The sequence below is a fragment of the Sminthopsis crassicaudata genome, chromosome 5 (assembly GCF_048593235.1).
Source record: "Sminthopsis crassicaudata isolate SCR6 chromosome 5, ASM4859323v1, whole genome shotgun sequence".
Lineage (NCBI taxonomy): Eukaryota > Metazoa > Chordata > Mammalia > Dasyuromorphia > Dasyuridae > Sminthopsis > Sminthopsis crassicaudata.
Genome location: NC_133621.1, coordinates 115,516,296 through 115,541,921, shown reverse-complemented (window position 1 = coordinate 115,541,921; position 25,626 = coordinate 115,516,296). Strand labels below are relative to the sequence as shown.

General features: G+C 40.2%; 1 protein-coding gene across 2 annotated transcripts; it reads right to left on the bottom strand.

The window, feature by feature from the left end:
* Positions 1-1,123: 1,123 nt before the first annotated feature.
* PAX4 (paired box 4) lies at positions 1,124-25,541 on the bottom strand. Of its 2 annotated transcripts, none has more exons than XM_074268026.1 (11): positions 25,469-25,541; positions 10,607-10,671; positions 5,690-5,796; positions 5,194-5,324; positions 4,715-4,930; positions 4,304-4,379; positions 3,817-3,942; positions 3,391-3,473; positions 2,890-3,232; positions 2,538-2,676; positions 1,124-2,185 (listed from the first exon to the last, which is right to left on the bottom strand). In XM_074268026.1, exons 3-9 carry the CDS (start codon positions 5,700-5,702, stop codon positions 3,017-3,019), a joined length of 861 nt encoding a protein of 286 aa, XP_074124127.1. In that variant the 5' UTR covers positions 5,703-5,796; positions 10,607-10,671; positions 25,469-25,541; the 3' UTR covers positions 1,124-2,185; positions 2,538-2,676; positions 2,890-3,016. The 2 variants fall into 2 exon arrangements, with proteins under 2 accessions (XP_074124127.1, XP_074124128.1); XM_074268027.1 differs by having other exon boundaries at positions 2,538-2,716; positions 2,896-3,232.
* Between the last annotated feature and the right edge of the window lie 85 nt (positions 25,542-25,626).

The following is a 25,626-nucleotide window of genomic DNA, read 5'->3' as shown; positions in this document are numbered from 1 at the left end:
TATCAAACCTTTACTCTATCTTGGTTAGTTTTGCTGAACCATTTTTCCCTTATTCCCCTTGACAGAGAAAATACAGAAGCAAAATAGGAGTAGCATGTTTTACCCTCTTCTTATTCCTGGGGTGTGTGTGTGATAGCGGTGTAAAGGTAAAATGATGGATGGCCCTTCTAAATCAATGCTTAAAATCCAGAAAATGGAATTTAGTTGAAAAGAAAGGATAAGTTCTCAAGGAAACTCCAAAAAGGGAAGAATTTGGTTTTTTCAAACTATTTATTCTGAAAAAACCATGTTATTTCCCTTCCTTTCTTTCTCCATTTTCTTCTCTTCTTAGTGATGGTGGAGCATATTTCAAATGGGAGCATGGATGAATTTCCATGATTGAATGCAGAAAATGTGGACTTTTCAGTAAGAACTAAAAGCCACTTCTCAGAAGGAATCATGGATCTTTTTCTTCCCCTATCACACGGAAGCAACTTCCTCAACTTGGTAAACGCTATTCTTTAACAAAAGTGTTTTGAACTGAATTGGATGAAATAGAATGGAATTTTTAAATCATGAAAGGGTTTGATTGTACCCAGATTCCTGATTTCAATGAGAATCAAGGTTGCAGAGATGTTATTTCCTAAATACCTCTGTCATGCCTGGGATTGGTCAGCATATATATATGAACACACAAACACAAATGCATGCATATTCTATCCTTACCATGTTCTTATTCCAGAAAATAAAAGTGATAACAAGCTTTTCATCATCTATTAAAATCAAAAGATTTTTATTAGAGATGGGAGGAAAACTTATAAACAGGAATCTTACCAGCTTCACATTTGAAAAGTAGAAAAACTTTCCCTATTCTGAAATTGCATGATGAACTAAGAAAGAAGATCTTGGGCACTGAGGAGAGGGCTTAAACTGTTGGATAAGTTGTTTAAGTATCAGCTGACCTAGAGAGGCTGGAGGAGGAGAAGCAAACGAGAATTTGCAGTTGAGAATTTCTCACAGTTCAATTATATGAACTCATGAAGAGGTTATTAATTTACTTTTTCACTCAGATAACCAGAAAAATGGTAATTTTGCTAATGAGGAATCTAAAGACCAGATAAGTGACTCACACAAAAGTACACAATTTTAAAGATTCAGTTTTATTTTCACTTCCTAATTCTCTCTCTACTATCTCTCTTCTCTATCCACTGAGAAAACAAGAAAAGCAAAACCCATTATAAACACATGTAGTAAAGCAAGTGAATGTTTACATTAACTATGTACCCAAAAAAGGAGGAAAGAATGAAAAAAATTTAAAAAGAAAGAAGAGAAAATGTGCTTGAATTTGTTTAGTTTGCTGAGTTCATCACCTTTTAGCTGGAGGTAGATAACATGTTCCATCTTGGATCTTTTGAAACTATGATTTATCATTGTGTTGATTAAAATGTACACATTTTTCAAAGTTGTTTGCATGAATATATATGCCTTCCCACATTTCTCTGAAATCATCCCTTCATCGCTTTTTACAGCACAGTAGTATTCCATCACATTCATAACTTATTATTCTAATTGAAATCCCCATTGATGGACACCCCATCCATTTCTTATTCTTTGTCAGCATGGAAAAAAAAAAAAGCTACATATAGTTCTTTTTCCATTCTTTTGATATCTTTGGGGTATAAACCTAGTAGCTCCAAGGTTTTAAAAATTTAATAGTTTTTTGGGGAAAGTTCTAAATTGCTTTCCAAATGGATGGACCTGTTCCCAACTCCATCAACAAAGCATTAATGTATCATGTTTTCCCACAACCCCTCCAGCACTTGTCATTTTCCATTTTTGTCAATTTCACCAATTTGAAGAGTATAAGATGGTACTTCAGAGTTTAATTTGAATTTCTCTGTTAATCAGTGATCTTGAGTATTTTTCCCCTTGGCTATTCATAGCCAATGCACATAATTAGTAAATGATAGAGTTAAGATTAGAAACCAGATCTTGACATGGTATTCTTTCCCCTATACCATAATATTTTGTTTTTACTCCAATTCTAAGAGTGGGAGGGGGTTAGTAATGGCAGAAGAGGAAGTGAAAGGCATAGTGACAGGGGTTAGGGGTGGTAGAAAGAAGGGCCAATTGTCCAAGGCAGGGAAAGGCATTGATGACAAAGGTGTTCTATATCCAGAGAATGAAGTTCCAACAGATATTTGCCCTGTAGTGACAAAGAGAGAAGGGTGAGCACTTTCCCATGCCCCTCACAGAGAAAAAAGAGCTCATACACCTCATTCCTGAATTAAAAAAAAAACAATGAATATTTTCTCTACTAACCCCAATCCCCAGTATCTTGGGCTACTGATTCTGAAATGAGGCTTTCAGAAAGAGGATCATACGGATGCTGGTCCTTCCCCCACTCGCCAGCGGGGTAGTCACGTGAAGCTGAATTTAGCTTCCATTGTGACTCCACTTTGATTTTTATCTGCCAGGGGGTCAAGTAAAGTCAGCCCCCTCTCTGCATGATCCAGGAATGAAGGAGGAAAGAGGGGAAGGTAATTCTGGGTACTTACCGCCGAGCGATTCTTGCCAGACACTGGGTAAGGCATCGCACACATACTTCCCTAACGCTGTCCCCAAGCGCAGTCGATAATGATGTAGTTCTGATGGCTCAGAGGCAAGAAGAGGAGGCATGGGAAGGTTAGTTGGGGGCTGCCAGGGGCAAAAAAAAAAAAAGAAGAGGGAGAAAAAACTTGACCTACCTTCCTGTGCTTCTATATCAATGGTCCTGGGGAGAAACTGGGGTCATTCTTATACCAAGAGGGTTGGGATGAGTCTTTTGGCATCCCTAAAACAAACTAAGGGATGGGCTGAGAAATCCCCTGGATCAGCCCCACAACCCTGGTCTATTTTTTTTATTGGTACCTGTGCAGAAGTGATCCATTTTGAAGTATCTTGTGAGGTCAGACCCTGGGAAGCAGCTCCAAGATTGGGCCAGATTTGCTTAGAACATGGAGCTGGGAAGAGCAGGTGAGTAAGCTGAGGGTTGGGACTAATTTTCCTTCACCCATAGGGCAGGGGACAATGTGGTAGAAAGCTGAGAGAAGGAGTGTAGGTGGACTGGGTGGCAGGAAGATAGATGAGTTGGGGACTGTGGACTTAATATGCTTGGAGTATTAAGGATCAAGGAGCAATCACCTGGGAAGTGAGTTTCCCACTTCAACTTCTCTTCCCTTCTCCATTTGGCTCTTCGGTTGGAAAACCAAACCTGAGATTAGAATGGGACCAGAAAGTTATTCCCAACTCCATGGTCTCTTTCCATAAACTCCTACTAGTGTTTCCACTCCAGCTCCTCCCCCCATCCCTTTCTCTAACCAGGCTGAGAGCTCCCTGCAGCATTTACCCCACCATTTATTAGCATCTTACCTTCACTGTAGCCTCAGGCAGAGAGGTGGCAGCAGCTAGTTTTCCCCTGGTAGCTGGATCAGGGTACTGCACTCTCTGGAATTCTGTCAGGAGACCCCAGAGTGAGGGCATGAGAAAACCAGTACAAGAAGATAATAGACATCTGTCCTTCATTCTTTGTCTAAGTAGATGTGTTCTGCAACTTTCTTGTTCCCCAAAGCAAGTCCCACCCCCTAATTTCTTTTCTTGGGCTTGAATACCTTAATCTCACCACTGATTTGTCCCATTCCTGTTCTGATCCTTACTGTTCAAAAAAGATTGTATGCTGTTCATGCTGAGCTGCCATTCTGATTGGTGAGTGGAGGATTGTGGGGAACAGAGGAGAGGAAGAAGTTTTCTTCTAGGAGACTATTCAGCACCCACCCCTCCCTTTCCTAGCCCCAGCACCTTTCTCCAGGGTAGCAGCCTGAAATGGGGAGAAGATAGTTCGATTTCGCTGCCGTGGGCCTGGCTTGGCCCCCTGGGATGCCTCAGAACCACTGTGGGGAAAGTAAAGACCTGGAGCTGGAAAATCTGCAGGGAGAAGGGAGAGGCTGATGGTTAGTAGTAAGCAATAGGACTGCTAGCATATCAAAAGCCCTGGGCACTGACAGGAACCAAAGGGAAACCTTTTTGCTGAACTAAACTAGGGAGCATCAAGTACAAATGAATTCTAGACATAGAGATTCACTGACAGAGGAAAGACAGAAGTGCCTCCAATAACACTCAACAGTCACTTTTTGCAAGCAAAAATTAAGGTAATGGCCTAAATTTCAAGGTAATGGATAATAGCTCTGGGTGGAACTCTGAAGGCCCAGGAGGGAGCAAATAGCTCTTTTTCTCCTACCTGTTTCCATTCTTCCCTGACATCCCTATTTACTGTTCTATTTCATACCTGGTATTGTGAGCTGGGTCCAAGGAAGCCTCTTGTCTTCTTGTAAGGCCCTCAGGATGCGGTTGATGGAGGAGACCTGAGCAAGAAGGATATATAGGACCAGCTCTGGGGTTATTCTTGGTGCTTAAGGATGTAATTAAAATTCCAAGCTCTTCTTTTTAATCTCCATTTTCTTCTTCATTTTCCCACCCCTTCCCTTGTTAGCAGTCTTATTCTCCATTTTTACTAAACATCAGCAGCCTTTTCTCTCCTTCGTCTCTTGAAACTTTCTTTTCCTCTTCTTACTGATGTTTTGCCCACCTTTCCCAGTTGATTACAATTCTAAGTCCCAAACAACATATGGGACCTAGTTCAATCCCTCCATGCACCCTTCTGCTCAGCCTTTCTCACTGAGAAGGGACAAATACTCACGCTGGGTGTCCTGTCTTTGGTGCAGAGCCCTTCAGCACATAACTGGTGACGGATCTCCCACGCAAAGATAGCCGGGCACTCACCCTTGAGCTGGGCAATACGAGCTACCACCGCGGGTGTGGCTAGGCGAGGCTTGCTTCCCCCAATGCCTTTGGGTTCCAGGGTACCTGTGCGATAGTATCTCCCCAGAATCTTGCTCACACAGCCATTAGACACCTGGGTATGGTGGGAGGGTGGAGAGGTACACACCATAGGGGAAGGAATTGCCTCTTTTCAGAGGAAGCCTCTCAGGCAAAGTAAGACTCCAAAAATCAAAATCAAGAGAATGCTTCAAAGGACACTCTTCCAGATGCTCACTTCCCCATCTCAAGGAACATCCTCTGAGACTGTTTTGTAGAAACTAGAGCCAATTTCCTATTGAGCCCATCAAAACTCAACATCATTGATACTTACTTGCCCTCCCTACTCCCATCTCCTACCTTGAGGCTTCTAGAGATGTCACAGGGTCGAACTCCACTGACTGCCAGTTTCACAATTTGCTGCCGAGTACCCCTGGGTAGAGGTCGCCCATTCACAAAAATCCCCCCTAACTGATTCACGCTACTGATCCCTAGGAAGAAGCAGAAGGTATAATACACAGTAAAGGCTTTCCCTCTGGCCTACTGCAATAGGATATCCCCTAGAAGAGCATATCAACAAGCATGATTCTTGACATAGATAGGGCTTAAGGGTCAAGTTTCCACTCTACTCTTCAGGACCTCTCAAAGGTACCACTTCCTCCTTCCTGGGGCATAGTTGAGGGAGGGATCAATTTTCCCCATATTTCAGGTCTTAGAGTGGTAAGTAGTGAAGTGATATGATACTAGGAGAGAATGTTATTCCTCAGCACGTCATTAAAGGTAAGAGTTGGGAGAGATAACGTCCTAAATGCATCAGCCACACCACCCACTTTAGATTTCTCGGAGTTTCTCTTACCGTTTTGCTGCATGACCTGGGATGACTTGTCTGACTAGAGGAAACAGATGTGGGGATCAGGAATGTGGGGAGGCAAGATTGGGCTATTTCCTGCTTTACGACTGTGCCTGTAGTGACATAGAAGATTTATAGACATCCTCTTACATAAGTCACTATGATAGTAATGTGCCACAGAATAATAGATACATGTTACTCTGCTAATTGAAGAACAAGCAAACTATTATAATAACAATGACTAATATTTATAAAGTATTGTAAGCACTTTGTCTAAGCTATCTAATCATCACAATAATCTTGTCGGTTAATTATTATCCCCATTAAATATTCTTCCCAAGCCTCCCTCTTCTGAACTCTCCAATATGATACTACTATATTCCCAATCACCCAGATTTGCAGCCTCTATCATCCCAACTCCTCTAACACTCCACATATCTAATATATACCCAATCTTGTGTTCCTATCGTTAGACAACATCTCTTATACATTCCTTTCTCTTCACTCACACAGCCACCACCTTAGTTTAGGTCCTCATCACCTCTTGCCTGAACTTGCTCAATAGCTTTCTAACTGTTCTCCCTGCATTAATTCTCTCTCCATTCCAAACCATACTCCACTCAGCTACCAATGTGATTTTCTTAAAGCAAACATGATATCCCTTTCCCCACCCCACTTATATACTTAATAAGTTCCAGTGACTGTCAGACTTAAGGGAATACTCCAAAAACATCAAAGAAAGAGAAAGGTGATTTATATTTGCAAAAATATTTATAAAAATGTTTTCATAATAGCCTTAAACTAGAAACTGAGAAAGTGCCCACCTATTAGGGCAACTGGTTAAATAAACTATGGTAAATTAATGTAACAGAATATTACTGTGTCATAAGAAATGGACAGTTTCAGAAGAAACTGAGATGACGTTTAACAAGTGATACAGAATGAAGTGAGCAGAAATAGGAGAATATTAATACGACAACAATATTTGCAAGAAAAATCACTTTGAAAGACTCTAGAACTTTAACCAATGCAATGATAAACCACAATCCCAAAGGAAGAAACATGACTCATATCAACATTTCCATCTAGAGAGCTGATGGATTCAGTGTACCAAATGACACCTACATGTTTAGCTGTGGCCAATGTAAGAATATTGTTTTTGAACTATATGCATCTTTTTCTTTTAAATTTTTTTTTCTAATTGATGAGGGAGAGGTAAAAAAATGTTAGTAATATGATAAATTCCAGTGGCTTTTTATTATCTCCAGGATCAAATAGAAAATCTTCTATTTGGGACTTTAGACCCTTCCCAATGTGGATCCTTCCTACCTTTCCAATCATCTTGCACTTTACTCTCCTTCACTGATTCTATGATCCAACTGGTCAAGATTATCAAGACTCTCATAGAATTATTAAGCCTAGGACCTAACACTCCAAGGCATTATCTTGCCCAGCCCAGATACCTAGGTCAGTTCTTTGACTGATGATCCAATTGAGTTTCCAAAATAATTTGGCCACATCTCTAGTGATTCATGTCTCTATGTATATCCTGAACACAACTCCTCTCAGTTAATTTGATTCTCTAGCTTAGTGTTCTGTCAGTTGCCTTCAAGGACCTCAAAGGAATTGGTCTTCAGTCTCTATACCACCAGGATGCCATCCTCTTCTCTGTTTTCTTGAAAAGTCATTCTATCTCTTCCCTCTTTCGTAGAATATTGTCTAGTAAAACATGCAAAGGAAAGGAGGAGGGAGGGAGCAGTCTTTCCTCTGGTTGTCTTCCGAAGGTCTCAGCAGTTCAGGTTTGTTCTGAGAATCCCTATTAGAAAGGAGTCTGTATGGTATCTTGGATACAGAGCTGACCTCAGGATGAGAAAACATGGATTCAAGTCCTGTCTCAAACATATACCAGGAGTGTGACCCTGGATAAGTCATAAACCTACCCATGTCCCCCAGCCAATTCTTATATAGAAATGTTGATGATTTATGTGGATTTATATCCTGTAACTTTGGTTTTAGTAGCTTTGTAGTTGATTTTCTAGGATTCTCTAAGTATACCATCAGATCATCTTTGAAGAGTGATAATTTTATTTCCTCATTATTTACTGTAATTCCTTCAGTTTCTTTTTCTTCCCTCATTCACAGGCAATTCTCTATGGTGACAGAACCTGTGCCAAACTTTTTGCCTTAGTAAAGAATTTCTCTATATTATTGATGTCACTTTTTAAAAATTAAAAGAGAAAGATATAGGTGGGAAAAAGCTATATTTCTAAAAGATATCTCCATGGCCAGCCTTCTTGTCTGCCAGAATTTCTGACCTGTTTGCCAACATAAAATGGGATTCAGGAATCCTTTATGTCAGGTATTTATCCCCCACATTTTTCTTCTTGGGTTAGAAAATAATAGTAGACAAGCCCAGACCTTCTGCTTGCTGACTTATGGTGGGTATATTAAGAGAGTCTCAAGTTGCTAACGATTATCTTTGGCTATTTTCCTGATCTGGGGAAAAGAGGAAACAAAACAAAAGTGGGAGTGCCAGGAAGCTGCTTGCATAGGTTTTTCCTTCTTGGTGCTCCCTTGAAGTCAAGTATTTACTAAGCACCCTTTTTGTGGCTTAGAAAAATGGAGGTGAGATGGGAAGAATTTCAGAAGAATAACATATAGTTATCACATCACAAATTTGGAGCTACACCTCAAAAGGGACCTCAAAAGCTAGTTAATCCAACCCTCTCAATTACAGATGAGGAAGCTGTGATTCAGAGAAGTTGTGATTTTTCCCCATTGTCATACATATCATAAGTAGCAGATGTGAGATTTGTTCCTCAATCCTCCCATGACAGAACCATTGCCATTTTCATTGCTCTCTCTAGGAGGTACCAATTAAGCTGGGGCAAAGAAGATTAACACATGGAAAAGGTTGGTGGGCAAAATAGTGTGGAATACCATATCAAATTGTAAAACTAAGTGCTAGATTATCTTCCATTTATACTTTTTAAAGAGTCTAAAATGTATGTTTCACTAACTACTTATTCTCCCCCCAAATGAAAAAGAAACCTCAAACTTTTTCATATTGGGCATATACCATGCTTAGAGTCTGTAAAGCAAATAGTAAAACACAGGGCACTTCTAGCTCTCACAATTTGACATTCTTAGTTCTGATGCTTCTTTCTTTTGGTTCTCTTTGACATTCTTCTAAATGACTGCCATGAAAAGCAATGGCATATTGGGGTAAGGACCTTAAGGAATTAAGGCAATATGAAAAAAAGTAGCAGATTTTCAAGTCAGCCCTGAATTCTGAGTATGTCTATTCCAAAAGATGAAAAATAAGAGTGAATAAACTGAGAAGAATTCAGTCTCAGTCCAACTAAAATCACCCTCCACCCATACATACAACCTGCCTCCTTGCATCTTATTTCCAACAGCCACCCACAACCTTAAAACAAGCATATTAACTTATTTAACAAAACAATTGATTATCATGATACTGAAAGGAGGAGAAGAGGATAGAAGGAAGAAAGAGGCAGGCGCAAACTTGCTGCAAGCATAACAGGAAGAATTAGTTGGGATTGGCCACACAAAGACATGTAGCCAGCACAGAGAGGCAGAACAGACAATGAATTTGCAAGGTGAACTACCTGTGTGGAGGTAAGTGGGGAGCTTTAGGTAAGAGATCAGCCAAACTCTTCTGGGATTCTTGCTGGAGTTCTACTTCAAGCACCCTGGGGTGGTGAGTTCTGGTCCCAGGAATAGTCTCTCCCCTTCCCTCACCAGGGGAGCTGCTTCAGTCCTGACTAGGGGAGGGGGGGTCCAGTTCTACAGAGAGTCAGAGCTCAGGTGCAGAGGGCAGGCTTCTGGGAGCAGCCAGTGATGTCACAGGCCATGAGGAGAGGAGAGAGGAGGAGGGAGGTGTGCAGGATGGATCTGTCTCTTTCTCAGAGGCAAGGCAGCCCAAAGCTACCTTCCCTACCTTCTGAGAGCTAAGATTCCAACTTTCCCACACAACCTTCCATCACCAAGCATCCAGTTGTGCTAGGCCTTTTGGGGTGGGCATGCGACATTTCCACTATGGACACACACACATACATGTATATGCAAACATGCACATACATATCCTACATATTCCCTGTTCCCACATTCATACAGAAAGAAAAGACTAAACACAGGAGGATGCAGTATCTTTCTAGTTTACCATCAAAGTCATGTAGGCACAACCACATAAAGTTACGTGCCTGGACACTCCTGGACACAGATGCAATGAAGTATATTAGCATTAATAAATACCTGAGTAGATTCTCTCCATCTCATCTATGGTTTTGTTGATATATGTATGCCATGATATATATTTTGATATATTTCACTTTCACATATATAAGCATATCATAGAAAACATGTAGGCATGGAAAAGAAGGAAGAAAGGAAGAAGAAAAGAAAGAAAAAGAAAGGAAGGGAGAGAGGAAGAGAGGGAGGAAGGAAGGAATGAAGGAAGGAAAGAAAGGAGAAGGGAAAGAAAGAAAAGAAGAAAGGAAGAGGAAAGAGAAAAAGAAGGAATATTTCTATTAAATCATGCTGAGCTTTTAAACACTAGGTCATTGAACATGGTGTACATATATTTGATAGTCCTGGCTTTACATGGAATCAGACTTCACAGAATGTCTACTTCTTAGTGATTTCTTAGGGAAGGTGCTAGTATAGGAGCAGTGGCATGTTATCATTGCTATATAGGTTGGCAGGGTGGAGGTAACACCTATGGGTATATATAGAGGAGTATATGAGATTCCTATGTGCTAGTATGTAGCCTCAGCTCTTTTCCATTCAATTCTAAGTGCCAACTGGCTTCCCTTCTTACCAGGTTAATGTATGGGTATCCATGATCATCAGGAATGACATTTAATATTTACAATGACCTCCAAATTTTAGTTAGCTTACCAATTTCAAGTGCATAATGTGGAAACATAGTGGTTGATTGAAATTCTCTAAAGGTCTGGTAGGGACTAGACAAGAGGGAGACAAGGAAAAAGGAAGATCAGAACTCTAAAAGTCTCATTCTATCTTCACATTCTAGTGTCAAACTCTAATAGAATCCAACAGTAGGAGTAAATGGTGTTTCAGTCAGCAATGTGAGGGCATAAGGACTGGATTCACCTAAGGATCTTTTTATTGGTGAAGGGTCAGAATTCAGACTGCATATGAGATAAGGGGAATAAGGTTCTTGCAGAATACAATTTTAGATTCCAAGGACCAATTGAGGGTGCTTCTTCCTTACCTCAGAGCTCACAAACCTTTTATTATCTGAGATCTTTCTTCTCAATTACTTCAGACCAGTTCTTCTGACTTTGGCTTAGTGTAAGAGCAGATCCTGATTATGGATTCAGGACCACAGAATGTGGAAGGTCCCATTGCTACTGGGTCCCTGCCTGAATGCTGCTGGTGCCCCTGGATAGTAGTTACTCACCTATGTCTGAGTGGATTAAGGAACAGAGGTAGTACATGAACCACAGTTCAATGTCACTTCCCTCCTGCCCATCAGGGCTCCCCAGGCCTAGCCCCACAATATTAGGGAGATACAAGTCGCTGCGCCCCATGCCATGATCCTCCAGTAAACAGCTGCATGGAGAAGGGGGGTGGGGTGGGGATGTTAGGGGGAGCTAAGACAAGCCTCGGCAGATGGTGGTGACTGCGATTTCCCCCATAAACCTCTCCCTCCCCCCGCCTTTACAATGAGCTCTCTGGTCTGAGCAAATAGAGGCTCCAAACCCGGGGAGGGGGGTAGACCTGGGGGGAAGAGTGACTGGGGACAGGACTTAGAAGGAGGGGGGAGCTAGGGTAAGCACAGGGCTCAGATACTCAGCCCTCTGCCCAACTTACTTCACTGTTTGAGGAGCAAATATCAACCTTTGCGACCAGGCTCCCCCAACACCTCCCCCCCCCATTCCCGGGCTAATTGTCCCTCATTAGCTGGCCTGGCCCCCAAGCTGCTGCCGGCCCCCGCCATCTGCTCACAATTATACATTAACCCGAAGACCCAGCCACCCGCCAACCAGGTTGTGCGCCCCTGTCCGAGGTTGACCAGAGGCTCTTCTCCTCCGCCAGTCTCACTATGGAACTTTGCCTACTTAGGGTTTTCCACCGAAAGAAGGCCCTGATTTAGAAATCCACAGTTCAGGAGAAAATTCCGTTCTCCGGAGACCAGGCTTAACCTCTCTGTCCTACCCCTGGAGGCCCCACTACCCGCTGAAGCCCGTGCGTAAAACTGGAGAGTGCAAGGCGCGGTAGGCGCAAGGAACCCTGATGGGGCGTGAATCGAACCTCAACGTCTCGGCTCTTACTACGGCTTCCTGTCCATCCCAACACAAAATTAAGATTCTCACCATCAGGATAATTATCTCTAATTTAGGGAGTCCCCCTCTCTGAAAAACCTCCACTTGAATTATCCTTTGAGCGCACTGCGCCACCTCTCCAAAATAGCTCTGCATCTCTTTGCGCCTCCTAGTTTCAGCGCGTGGAGATAGTAGCTGAAATGAAGCGACGGGACCCTGTATTTTCCTCACTCTATCCTAGACCCAGGACTCTCCATCCTGGAAATGCAAAGAGCCCAGTCAATAATAGCGGCTCTTCAGCAGATTTCCAACTTGAGCTCTCAAAGCGCTCTTTTTGTGTGCCTCTCGTTTCTCACCTCTCCTGAAGCATGGTTCTTTGAGCGCTGGAGGAGAATAAAAAGGGGCTATTTTTCACTCTAAACAGGCAAGGGAATCAAGAAGCTTTAGAAAGCCCTATTCTTTCTTCCTCACCCTACTCCCCCTCAGCCATGTCTGGCCTTCCCAGAGCCCCAGACTTTCTATATATATCTCGGGAACTTAAGATCAGGGAGTTTACCCTGCCTGGATCCCAATCATGTAGCTGAGCTGTAAAGGGCAAGATGTGGAGTGGGAGCAGATGGAGGCAAAAAGATGGCTTCTGATAAGAAAATCCAGAGCCTGAGCCAGGAGTAAATGGGAGCCAGGGGAGCCCAGGGAATTTAATGAACTTGTGGAAATGACATGAGGGGGGGGTGTCTCTGTTCAGGAGGAAGAGAGACAGTGTTGCTCGGTCACCAGATGGAGAATCCCTTTAAACTGATCATTTAGAAGGGAACAAACTACTTTCTATAACCTATGGAAAGAGAAGATGTCAGTTTTGCGTGTGTGTATGTGTGTGTGTGTTTTAAAGACTTAAAAAAAATTCCTCCATAAATGACAGGAAGGAGCAATGGAATTTGACTGGAGACAAACCTTTCCTTAAATTATCAACTTCTCTATCCAAACTCTTAGTTTTCATCTCTCTAGGAAATAAAGTAAATTGTTTTTCTGTAAGTCAGTCAGTGAGCCAATAAGCGTTTACTAAGCATTTAGTATGTGACATCCCTTGTGCAAAGTCCTAAGAAGACCAAGAAAAGTTAAAAAAAAAGAGGCCTTGTTCTCAAGGAGCATATATTCTAATGGGAGAAGAGGAAAACAACTATGTAAACACAAGATTCATATAGGGTAGATGGAAGGTAAAAGACTTCTGGAGAGCAATTAGTTCTCATGGTAAAGGAAGGATTTGCTTGCTGGATACCTGAGGATACAGCAGCTCCATTCCGCTTAAGTTGTCCAAAACAGTATGGATGGGCTTTTCCCTTAGGATATTTTCTGAACATTTTGCTCTGAATCCTCTATTTACAGGAATTGGCTTTATGATGACCATCCAGTTCTTCCTTGATTCATAACATTATTGGCTTATTTTGGCTTTATGTAACAAAAATAGTCTCCAAATGGAGGAAAAACATAATTCCTGCCTCCCATTCCTCCCCTTCCAAAGATCACAGGTAGAACTTTTTTTCTAAATATTTCCATGGCTTTTCACCTTTACTTCTCCAATTTTGGCTGTCTTTCTCTCAATTTCTCCCGAAAAAATTTTTTTAACCCAATATACATATATTTAGTCAGTGAATGGGATTAAGGGAAGGGGAAGGCAGGGACAAGGAAAAAGGAGAGGAGTAAATATTTTATATATAGGTAAATAGCTGAAGTTTCATTACTCACTTTGGCTGCCCCAGATTTAATACCATCAGGTAACTAAGTTCTTAATGAAATAGTCCTTTAGATTTCAATCTCAACAAGCTTCTTAAATTCTGATCCCTGAATTATTCTGTCCTTCCTGGCAGAACCACAGAACAAAACTATTCTATTTATATGCCCTCACACCCTGGCTCTGTGCTCCCCTAGATTAGACCTAGGGCGTCTTCTTCTTCTTCTTCTTTTTTTTTTTTGTAAATGGCATTTTATTTTTTCCAGTTATATATAGAGTTTTCAATATTCATTATATAAGATTTTGAATTTCAATTTTTTTCTCCCTTCCATCCTCCCTCCCCAAGATCACAAGCAATCTAATATTGGTTATACATATGCGATCATGTAAACATTTTTCCACATGAGTCATGTTGTGAAAGAAGGAACAGAAACAAAAGAAAAAACACACAAAAGAGAGAAAATAAAAATAGTATGCTTCAAATAGCATTCAGTTCTTTCTTTGGATGTGGATAGCATTTTCCATCTTTAGTCTTTTAGAATTGTCTTGGACCATGGCATTTCCAAGAAGAACTAAGTTGATCATAGCTGATTAACACAATGTTGCTGTTACTGTGTACAATGTTGTCCTGATTCTGCCCTTTTCACTCAGCATTAGTTCATGTAAATCTATGTTTTTCTGAAATTTACCTGCTCATTATTTCTCATAAAACAACAATATTCCATTACCTTCATATACTGCAACTTGTTCAACCATTCCTCAACTAATGGGCATCCCCACAATTTCCAATTCTTTGCCATCACAAAAAGAGCTACTATAATTATTTTTGTACATAGGGTCCTTTTCCGTTTTTGATGAACTAGGTTTTGTTCATCAAAATTATTTTCTTTATGGCACATAGTTCAGGATAAATGCTCAGGAGAAGCTCCCATACCCTTTATAATTTGGGCTCTTCTTTCCTGCTCTCTGGCTATATGTTTCATGTCTTTCAGGGCACAGTATTACTGACTTTCTTCATCCATGCAGGGTGTTTTCATTTGAATTATTTTCCCTTAAAGAGAGGTAGCATAGCATAATGAATAGAGAGTTGGAACTGGAAAGACGGGTTCAAGTCTGCCTCTGAGAAATAACGTCTGCATGATCTTGAAGAAGTCATTAATTTCTCACTGGTCTAAGCAACTTTCTAAAACCATCAATTTCAGAGAAGGTCATACATGTAAAAACAGAATTTGAACCCAGGTCTCTCACTTTAAAGTCAGTGATCTTTTAATTGTATTATATTGCCTTAAATCATTTAAATTCTCTGAACTTCAACATCCTTATCCATAAATTCGGGATACTAAAACCTATAGCAATAATAACTGAAAGCACTTTACATAAATAAGCACATTTGATCCTCACAACCCCAACAAAATACTATATTGTATATAATATATGTATCTTTACATGTTTGTGTTTATATATAAATATAAATCTGTTGAACAGATCAGGAAACTGAGGCTGAAAGAGATTAAATTACTTTTCTAGGCTTGCAAAACTAGTAAGTATATGTCAAGATTTGAATCTAGATCTGATTTCAAGTCCAATGCTCTAACCAGTATACCTCCTAACTGCCTTACAAGCCTATTTTTTTTTTTAATACGAAAGCAATTAGGGTTAAGTGACTAGCCCAGGATCACACAGCTAGGAAATGTTGAGTGTCCGAGGCCAAGTTTGAACTCAGGTCCTCCTGACTTCAGGGCTGGTGCTCTATCTACTGCACCACCTAGCCTGCCCCCTTACAAGCCTATTTTGATGACCAAATTAGATAATCTATGTGCTTTACAAAACTAAATGCTCTACAGATGTCATTTAGCTGTCTTCTTTCATTGATTCTTTCATCCCAGAACTATCACCTGGAAAGTATTTCATTCCTACTTCCCAAGTCACATTTTATTCACAATTTATTAATTCACAATTCACAATTAATTCACAATTCAAAATTCACAATTAAAAATAGACATTTTCTGGGATTATTTCCTTTTTTCAACATGAAAACTAGGATAAATAAAAATTCAAAAAACGGATTTGCTTTATGATTACTCCTGCCCAGTCAGACAAAGGTCCTATTTAAATACAATCATATTTATGTGTATATAATTTTGCGGATGTATGTCTCTCATCACTGGTGATGCCTGAAAGATTGCACTGCGTAAGTAAGACAACAGCCTTTTGATAGCCTCAAGATTAATCACATATATTTTATTACTTAGTACTTGTAACATTCAAATACTCTTATTTATAAATCCACAACACAAATACAGGTGCATAGAATTTCATGACAAAAAGACACATAAGTTATATGATGATGATAAATAGCAATTATATAATACTGTAAGATTTGCAAAGTGCTTTTAATGTATTATTTCATTTAATCTTCACCACCACTGTAGGATGTAGATGTTATTATTTCCATTTTACAGATAAGAAAACTAACACCTAAGTAAATGTCTGAGGCTAGGTTTGAACTCAGAAATTGCTGGCTCCAGATGCAATTTTCTATACACTGTGTCAACTAGCTGCACATTATGTATGTATAAACATAATGCAAAATAGCTAGCAATAGCATATGTGTGTATGTGTGTGTGTGTATGTGTGTGTGTGAAGAAGTTATACACTGTAGACCAAATACATGCAGTACAAAGAACATCACATATCAACATCACATATTAAGCTTATACAGGAGGGATAGAGACCATATCTGATTTCATTAGTAGAGGGAATTCTTGGTTAAGGAAACTCCCTCTATCAATGTGGATCAGCACCTTCTATGCAATTTACTGTCTTAACATTGTTGTGGAGAAGGGACCAGCTAGGTGGTACAGTTGATAGAGCACTGGCCCTAGAGTCAAAAGGGACCAGAGGGGACAGCTAGGTGGCGCAGTGGATGTGGTCTTAGACACGTAATACTTCCTAGCTGTGTGACCCTGGGCAAGTCACTTAACCTCAGCCTCAGGGGGGGAAAAAAAAGGGGACCTGAGTAAATCTGCCTCAGACATTCACTATCTGCATAAAACTGGACAAATCATTTAACCCCGATTGCCTCAACAACAACAACAAGAAGAATATTGCCTAGACCAGTGATTTTTTTTAATCTCAGGATTATATAGTTAGTATATATCAGAGACTGGACCTGAACCCAATTTTTTCCTGGCTATGAACCCAGCTCTTGGTCAACTATGTTCTGCAGCCTCTCTCTCAGGATTATATTCAAAGTACATATTACATGTACTTCATTATTGGGTATCATCTGCCTTTATGAATAACCTGGAGAATCAAAAGTCAGCCTAATTACTAATTAGATCATTCTTCTACTCCAGCAGAGAGTTATCCATTCTGAACCCTTAATATCCTTAAATAACCTTACTTATTAGCCTGAGTTATTCACCTAGCTGCTTCCAGCTCCAGGTCAACCAGGCATTATAAATAACTTCTCATTTTTAGGAACCTCCACTGTTGGAGGTATAGCTTCTAGCTTCATCTCTTTTTCTTTGTCCAGTCAGAATTCTTCTCAAGCTAAAATGGTCTTCTTGATTTTTTAGACTTTTAAGAGGGCACTAGCATGCAATTTCATCTTCATCTCAATTCTTTTGATATGAGCCATTATATGGCTCAGACAAATTCATCTGAAATAGGAACTGACCTAATATTGATTGTTCTCCTTGGGTCCCATCTGGGCAATTATATATTGCTCTTCTCCTCCTAAGCATTTAACAGTGTTATTAATCCCTTTCTGGAAAGTAGATGGGGTGATGCATTGTCTTTTTAAGGCCCCAATCATAAAGTCCAGAGGTCTATTTCATAGACTGATAGATTTCCTAACTTTTCATTTAGTTACTATGATGTGGTGCTCTCTATGTATTGTATTTTCTTTAGACACCAAGACTTAGATATAAATTCCCTAGCCGGAGATCCTAACAACAAACTAAATTATCATTGCACAAGTTGTTTGTCTCCAAGCTCTTCTGAGCTGAAATCATAGCTAGCCTCTCCTAACTGAAATCTTAGTCAAAATACTTCTTGTAAATATTCATGTCTTCAACAGCTTCCAAGACCCCAAAGTTTAAATCAGTTGGCAAATTTTTCCTGGTACTCCTCACTTCTATTTGCATCAGTTCATACAGATCTTCCCAGGCTTCTCTGAAACTGTCCTCCTCATAATTCTTATAACACAGTGATATTCCATTTCATTCACATGCATACCACAATTTGTTCAGCCATTTTCCAATTGATGAGCATTCCCTTATTTCCTGCTTTTGTCTTTGCAAAAAGAGATGCTTACAAAGATTCATGTATGTAAGGACACTTTTCTTCTTAAATTTTTTTCCAGTTATTGGTCTAGCAGTGGTGGGACATAGCAATAGGTAAATGTGAATCTCAACTAAGTACAAATGTGATGTCAAGACTTTTGTGTCATTTTTAATAGCATGATATTCATACACTAGAAATGTGGATAATAGACTCCACTGATCCTTCTACCCAGATTTAAGATATTGAACATACTTAGAATTGAATGGTTAGTCCCATAGCTCTCTGAATGTCTTCATAGTCTCTTGGTTCTTTTTCATGATGACACTTCTTTGAGTAACTTATTCTCAATTAATAATTCTTATTATTACCAATTCTTATTGGTAATAACTGATTATACAATGAGAGAAAATGTGGTATAATGGGGAAGGAAGAGGGAGAAAAAGAGAGAGGGAGAGGAGAGGGAAAGGGGCAGGGAGAGGGAGAGGGAGAAAGAAAAGGAAAGGGATAGGGAGAAGGAGGGAGGGAGGGAGAAAGAGGTAGATTTAAATGTTAGGAAGGTAGAATATTGAAGGATATGTGTGTGTGTATGTGTGTGTGTGTGTGTGTGTGTGTGTGTGTGTGTGTGTGTGTGTGTGTGTTTTCAGGGGGAAGAGAAAATCATCATTTCTCCTGCAACCTCCTTACCTTTTCCCATGATAGGTTTCATTTGTATACCCTAGATTTTCTAATATGGGCCTCAATTTAAAATATTCTGCTCTTTGATGTTTTTTTTTTAATATATTTACACATCAAGGGGAAAACCCCTGACTAAATGTTTCTGATTTGGTATTGGGAAAATATCATCATGTCCATCTTGATCTAGGAGAAAACAATTAGAGAAAGCAGGATGGCATACAGGGGTAGCTACAAGGTGCAGTAGATAGAGGGATGGCTCTAATCAAAAAGACTCATTTTCTTCAGTTCCAATCTGTCCTCAGATGTATACTAACTGTGACTCTGGGCAAGTCACTTAACCCTGTTTGCCTCAGTTTCTTCATTTGTAAAATGAACTGAAGAAGGAAGTAGCAAAATTATTCTAGTATCTTTGCCAAGAAAACCCCAAATGGGGTCACAAAGAGTTGCTCATTTTTTATTAAAAATCAAAGCATACTAGGTATATTAGAAAACAGCAGGACTAGGAGTTAGCAGATCTATATTCCAGGCTTATCTAGATATTATATTTATTGATATTATATTTAGTGTGAGGCTAAATGCTCATCTGTAAAGTGAGGGTGATATCATTATTCCTTCCTCTTTCTATTTCTTTATATCTTTTCTGTGGAGTCTGTGAATTTTTAAGACCTTTTTTTGATAACTGAATTTCAATATAATGGGTTTCTTTTGAAATTCTATGTATTTTTTATTATACATTTAAAAACATTCTGAGAAGTGTTCACAAGGTTTCACCAGATGACACACTAGTTAAGAACTCCTGAACTAGATCTTCTCTAAGATTCCTTCCAGTTCTATGGAATTCTCTCCATGGACTAGGGTAGCTATTGTTAAGATCAAGTATTTACAAATACTTGAAGTAGCTGGGTTCCTTGAACATAAGTTTCCTCACTTGTAAAATTCAAAGGCTGGACTAGGTGACTTATCAGGTCCTTTTCTACTTTAACTCTATGATATGAAAGATAGGGAGATAGGGAAGATAATTTTGAAATATATCTTTAAAAAATAAATTGTTAGCAACAGCAAGATTATATGATGATCAATTCTGACATGACTCTTTTTTATAGCAAGGTGATTCAGGCCAATTCCAATAGACTTGTGATGGAGAGAGCCATCTAAACCCAGAGAAAGGACTATAGGGACTGAATGCAGATCACAACATAATATTTTCACCTCTTTTGTTGTTGTTTGTTTGCATTTTGTTTTCTTTCACATTTTTCCCTTTTTGATTTGATTTTTCTTCTGCAGCATGATAATTGTGGAAATATGTATAGAAGAAATGCACATGATTAGCATATTTTGGATTACTTATCTAAGGGAGGAGATTGGGGGCAGGGAGAAAACAAAATTTGAAATACAAGATTTTGCAAGGGTGAATGTTGAAAACTATGGATATGCTTTGAAAATAAAAAAGCTTTATATAAAAATTATTAAAAATTTTATCGTTTGCTTAAAAATAATCTTTTTGCTTGTTTGGACATTCTGCTTGGCTCTAAACTGAGTCCCTCTTCCCCCAAATTGTGATGAGGTAAAGTGGAAATGGGATTGAGTATGGTGAGCTCATGGGTCTGTGGTGGTTGTTATGTCTCTTCATGATCCTATTTGGAGTCTTCTTGGGAAAAACCCTGGAGTAGTTTGTCATTTCCTTCTCCATTCTCAAAATGCATCTGTATTCATTTTACTGATGAGGAAATTGAAGTCAATAAGGCTAAGTGACTTGTCCAGGCTCACTTAGCTAGGAAGTATCTAAGGCCAGATTTGAACTCAGATCTGCCTGGTGGGACCCAACATTTTATGCACCTCTTAGTTGACCCTGGGGTGATCTTTCCTAAACCTAATTCTAACTCTTAACAATTCTACAGATTATGGTTTCATATAATTTTATATTTTGCTGGGTCCCAAGATTTCATTATGTCTGTGCCTGGAGTTGGAGACTTTATCAGTTCCCTCCAGGGAAGATAGTATTGTTCAGGCTTGAGTAGCATTTTTCTGATTTGTTGGTCAGCAGTATTGTTTCTATTTCCTAGATTGCAGCCCTAAGATGATGGAGTAGTAAAAGAAATAGAGACATGGACTCATACCATTTGGGAACTGCAGATGTGAGGGGAGATAGTTTTTGAAACAGGTGAAAGAGTAGTTAATTCTAATTCATTGTTATTTACTTTCAGTTCTCTTTTAGATTAATGTTCTTTTGCTTAAGTGTGTTGTCATGTATATAATGCCAGCAAGGTCAGAGAGATTCATTGGGAAAATAGTGAATTCATCAGCAGTGATTTTGACTATGATAATTCAAATAAGTTCTAGGAATCTGAATGTTGTAGTGGGGACATTCCATTCAACTTTGTGTTCCTTACAGAGCTTAGTATTTGAGTAAATATTTATACTCAGTAAGTATTTGTTGAATGAATAAAAAAAAATTGGAGAAAAATGACTCAGGGCAGGACCCAGATTGAGACTTTGGGCTTGTCTGGGAGAAATAGCAGGGAACAGAGTATTCTAAAGAAGAATCAGGAGGTTTCCTGCTCAATGATTGCTTTGGCTGAGTTCTAGATCAAAAGTTCCTTACCTGCTGAACCTGTAGGTGATCAAAAAGAGATTTTCAAATTCACATTGATATCAAGTGTGCTCATTTTGATCCTTATTTAGTTTCCACAAAGATTAATGTATTATTTAGCATATAACCAGGCTTTCTAGCAAAGCCTATGGCATTTTGCATGAAAATCTTCTAATTGGTGGAGAAAATGATAACATATTGAAGCTTGATGTGGAAGAGGAGAGGACTTTGTGAAAGGAAGGATATTTGTTTATTCTTTTTCCGCAAAAGGTTCCTCATAATTTCAGACTTTGGGGACCAACTTTGACACTTAGAGAAAAAAGTATTTTGGAAAGCATAAATATAAAATAGAGGAAGTTGGCATCTTCTTACACCCTTGCTTAGTTCCCTAGAGACTTTGGGAAATTTTTGCTTGGGCAATAATGGGGCCTCTTTCTCTTGATTTAATGTGAGATATTTTATTCTCAGAGGGAGAATGAATGCGCTCTATGCATTTTAAAAGATATAGTTTAATCTGTATGACTTCTATATTTTCTGTTTGGCATTTGTTTGGATAAATAAGATTATTTGCTGTCTCTATTTGTAATGGTCTTTGGTGTCACTAGCTTTTGGTGGGAAGATACCAGACTTATGGGTGTAAGCTAAGGGCTATGTCACTCTCTTACTTGTAAGGAACAGTGACCAGGAAAGTGAGAAGACATAGATACCTATTACCTGTGCTTTGAAGTCTTATAGGATGGGGATGATCTAGTGAAGTGACCAACATAAGCACTATGCCTTCTGAATAAAACACTAGTCTATACTTTAGTTATACCCTTAGGTCAGTAAAGCATAGAAAGGAGACATGCTTAAGTTCATCAGGACCTTTCGCAGGTCACAGAGTCCTATTACCAAAATTTAATTTTTTGGGAAAACCAAAAATAATGGACACATGGTAAGTCATCCTATAGAAGGAGTTGAGAGAATAGTCTTGAATGATTGTGTAGCTAGACAAGTGAGGTACCAAAATGACTTCTGGCCTCTAGAAGACAGGAACAGAACAGAGATGGTCAAGAATTTAGGCTTCATGAAAGCTCTGTTCACTAGCTGAATGGTGATTTATAGAGATAAACCTTATAGAAAGGATGTTCCCAAAACGTGGATGAAGAGGATGCTGAGTTTATATATTCTACCGGGTAATGGGAAAGATAGCAGAAATGCTTCAGTTTTAAGGATCACTTTCTGGACTAAGGAAATAGGCTGGATTTGTTTTCTGCCCTATTCTCTGGCTTTGAAAGTCCCAAGGGAACTATGCCACTTTTGTTAATATTACCCATTTGGGGAAGAAGACAACTTCATTTAGAATGAGATATTCATGATTCAGAAATAAGGCTAGGGGCTGGTGGATCTGAGGAAACTTGTTTTCCCATAGTTTATGGGACAACTGAATGTTTAGGATTGTCATTGAATCACCCCAAAGCTGTCCACAATATCCAATCAGTGACCAGGCTGACATATGATACCAATGGGGGATGCTTGAGGATGTCTAGGGATAAGTGAAGTAATAAGGAATAAAGCTAATTATAGGAGAAAAGTAAAAGTCCCTGTCTTCACAGAGCTTATATTCTAATGGTAAACAACAGATTATATTATATATTATATTATATAACATATAATTATGATATATATATACATATATGTATGTATATATATATATGTATATATATATATATACAAAAAGAATTTTAAAATCTTGGAGGAAACTGGAATTCCGAGAGATAGAAGTGAGGAGGAAATATTTTTTAGGAATGAAGGATGGCCAGTAAAAAGGCTTGGGGATGAAAGATGGAGTGTCTAAGTGTGAGGAGTGGACTGAATTGCAGAGTTCATGAAGAAGAGTAATGTTTGAGAAGACTGGACATGTAGTTTATGAAGACCTATAAATGCCAAATCTAGTAGTTTATAATTAGTCAAAGAAATAATAGGGAGCCATTGAAGTTTATTGAGTGGGAAGTTGACATGGTCAGACATTAATCAAATCATTGGTGGCTTTGTGGAGAATGGATTGGAATGAAGAAAGACTTTTTTTTTTTTTAAAGTTTTTTTATTTTTCAAAAGATATGCACGGATAATTCTTCAACATCAACCCTTGCAAAACCTTGTGTTCTACTTTTCCGTCCCCTTCTCCCACCTTCTCCCCTAGATAGCAAGTAGTCCAATATATGTTAAAGATGGTAGAAATATATGCTAAACCCAATATATGTATACATATTTATAGTTATCTTGTTGCACAAGAAAAGTCAGATCAAACAGGAAAAAAATGAGAAAGAACATAAAATGGAAGCAAACAACAACAAAAGGAGTGAAAATGCTGTTGTGATCCACTCTCAGTTCCTGCACTCCCCTCTATGGGTGTAGATGGCTCTCTTCATCACAAGATCATTGGAACTGGTTGGAATCATCTCAGTGCTCAAGAGAGCTACATCTGTCAGAATTGATCATCATATAGTACTGTTGTTGAAGTATATAATGATCTCCTGGTCCTGCTCGTTTCACTCAGCATCAGTTTGTGTAAATCTCTCCAAGCCTCTCTGTATTCCTCCTGCTGGTCATTTCTTACAGAGCAATAATATTCCATAACCTTCATATACCATGATTTAATCAGCCATTCTCCAACTTATGGGCATAGGTTCAGTTTCCAGTTACCGGCAGCCACAAACACTTTTGCACATGTGGGTCCCTTTCCCAACGGAGAGAGACTTAAAGTAGAGAGACCAAAGAGAAGACCATTGCAATAATCCAGGTAAAACATGATCAAGATATATGCCCATAGGGGCAGTGACTAAGGGAGCAGAGAGAAGGGAACATAGATGAGCGATTATTAAAGGAGGAAATGACCAGATTTGCCATTAGATTGGCTACGTGGAGTAAGCGGTAAGTCGGCGACGATTCCTCCGAAGTTGTGAATCTGATGACACAAAGGATCGTGGGCCCCCGTGTTGTAAGGAAGTTTGAAACACAAGTAGATTTTGGGGGAAAGTGACATCTATTTTGCAGGTATTTTGAGACTTCTATGACATAGAAGCGTATTTATTGCAAGAGGGAGCCTCTTCCACATGATAACGGGCATAGTAGAGAGCAGCAAATGGGAACTGTCACAAAGGAAGGAAATCTCGGATTTCTTGAGAAGCTGGAGAAAGCCCTCGGTGGAAGGCTGCTTTGTTCATACGGCAAGCGCCCCAAAGGAAAGGAGCCGACCGAGATCGGGCTGCAGAGTGACATCAGGCTGCACAGGAACTAGATAAAGATGCCCGGACTGAGGTGCCTGAAGGGAAGCAGCCTGGCCCAAGTTGGATGTCGAGCAGACGTTGGGGTGATGGAGCTTAAAAAGATAGTGTTAAAGAGAAAGATCGGCCCGGCAGGGGACAAAGAACTAAGGACCGCAGGACCCAGGGCTGTGTGTGTGCTGTCAGTGCCTGCGGCGAGCGTGGGAATCTTTTTTTATAGTGGGATAAAAGTTTAATGTTTCTGCTAGTCCGCGCGCTAGTGGGGGAGCCAGAACGCTGCTCCGGAGCGAAGGAGGCAGAGAAGTTCGCGGGCCTGCCTGGCGGGAGTATGAACGCGAAGGGTTCTTCTGGGAAGGAGCTCCCCGGGATTTTCTCGGGGCGCGCTCTTCAGCCCCGCGCGGTCACCATTTACTTTGAGAGTTTCCATTTTGCGGTCTCAGTCCCGGGACCTCGCTCTGCACGCCCCGGAATTCTGCACGCCGCGCTCCGAAGCCCGGGGTACATACAGCACAGAACGCGTTCTGGCCGAGTTTGTTTCTACGTCACTGAGTGACTCTTGGATTTGGGAACTATTCGGCACGTGGGTGGCTCCCAGTGACATTAAGTCGGCACGTACGTAAGTTCCCGTAAAAGTTGAGCTTTTAAATGTAGTTGTTATTTATTTATTTATCAGTCCTGGAGCGCTCCACTCCCTCCTCTTCACGGGAACTCTTTTTCTCTTTCCGTCTCAGAGAAGGGTAGGGGCGGGGCGGGGGTCTGGTAGGGAGTGTACAGAGGGAGGGGCTGCCCTCCTCGCCTTCCTCCGGGCTCCCATGGCCCCCTGCGCCCCGCCGGCCAGATGCTGACGTGTCCTTCCCTTCCCCACCACGCCTCCGGGCCCCTCCAGACACCACTACCTCCCGCGGCCCCCGGAAGTCCCACCTTTCAGCCCGTGATGTCACGACGAATCAGCTCAGTCAATGCCGCTGGGCGCCCACATCCCGCTACGAGGCCTGGGGGCGGGGCTCCGCCAACAGAGTGTCGATTGGCTTGGGTTCCGGTGGACCGGGCGTTCTGATTGGGCGGTGGGTGGCAGATCT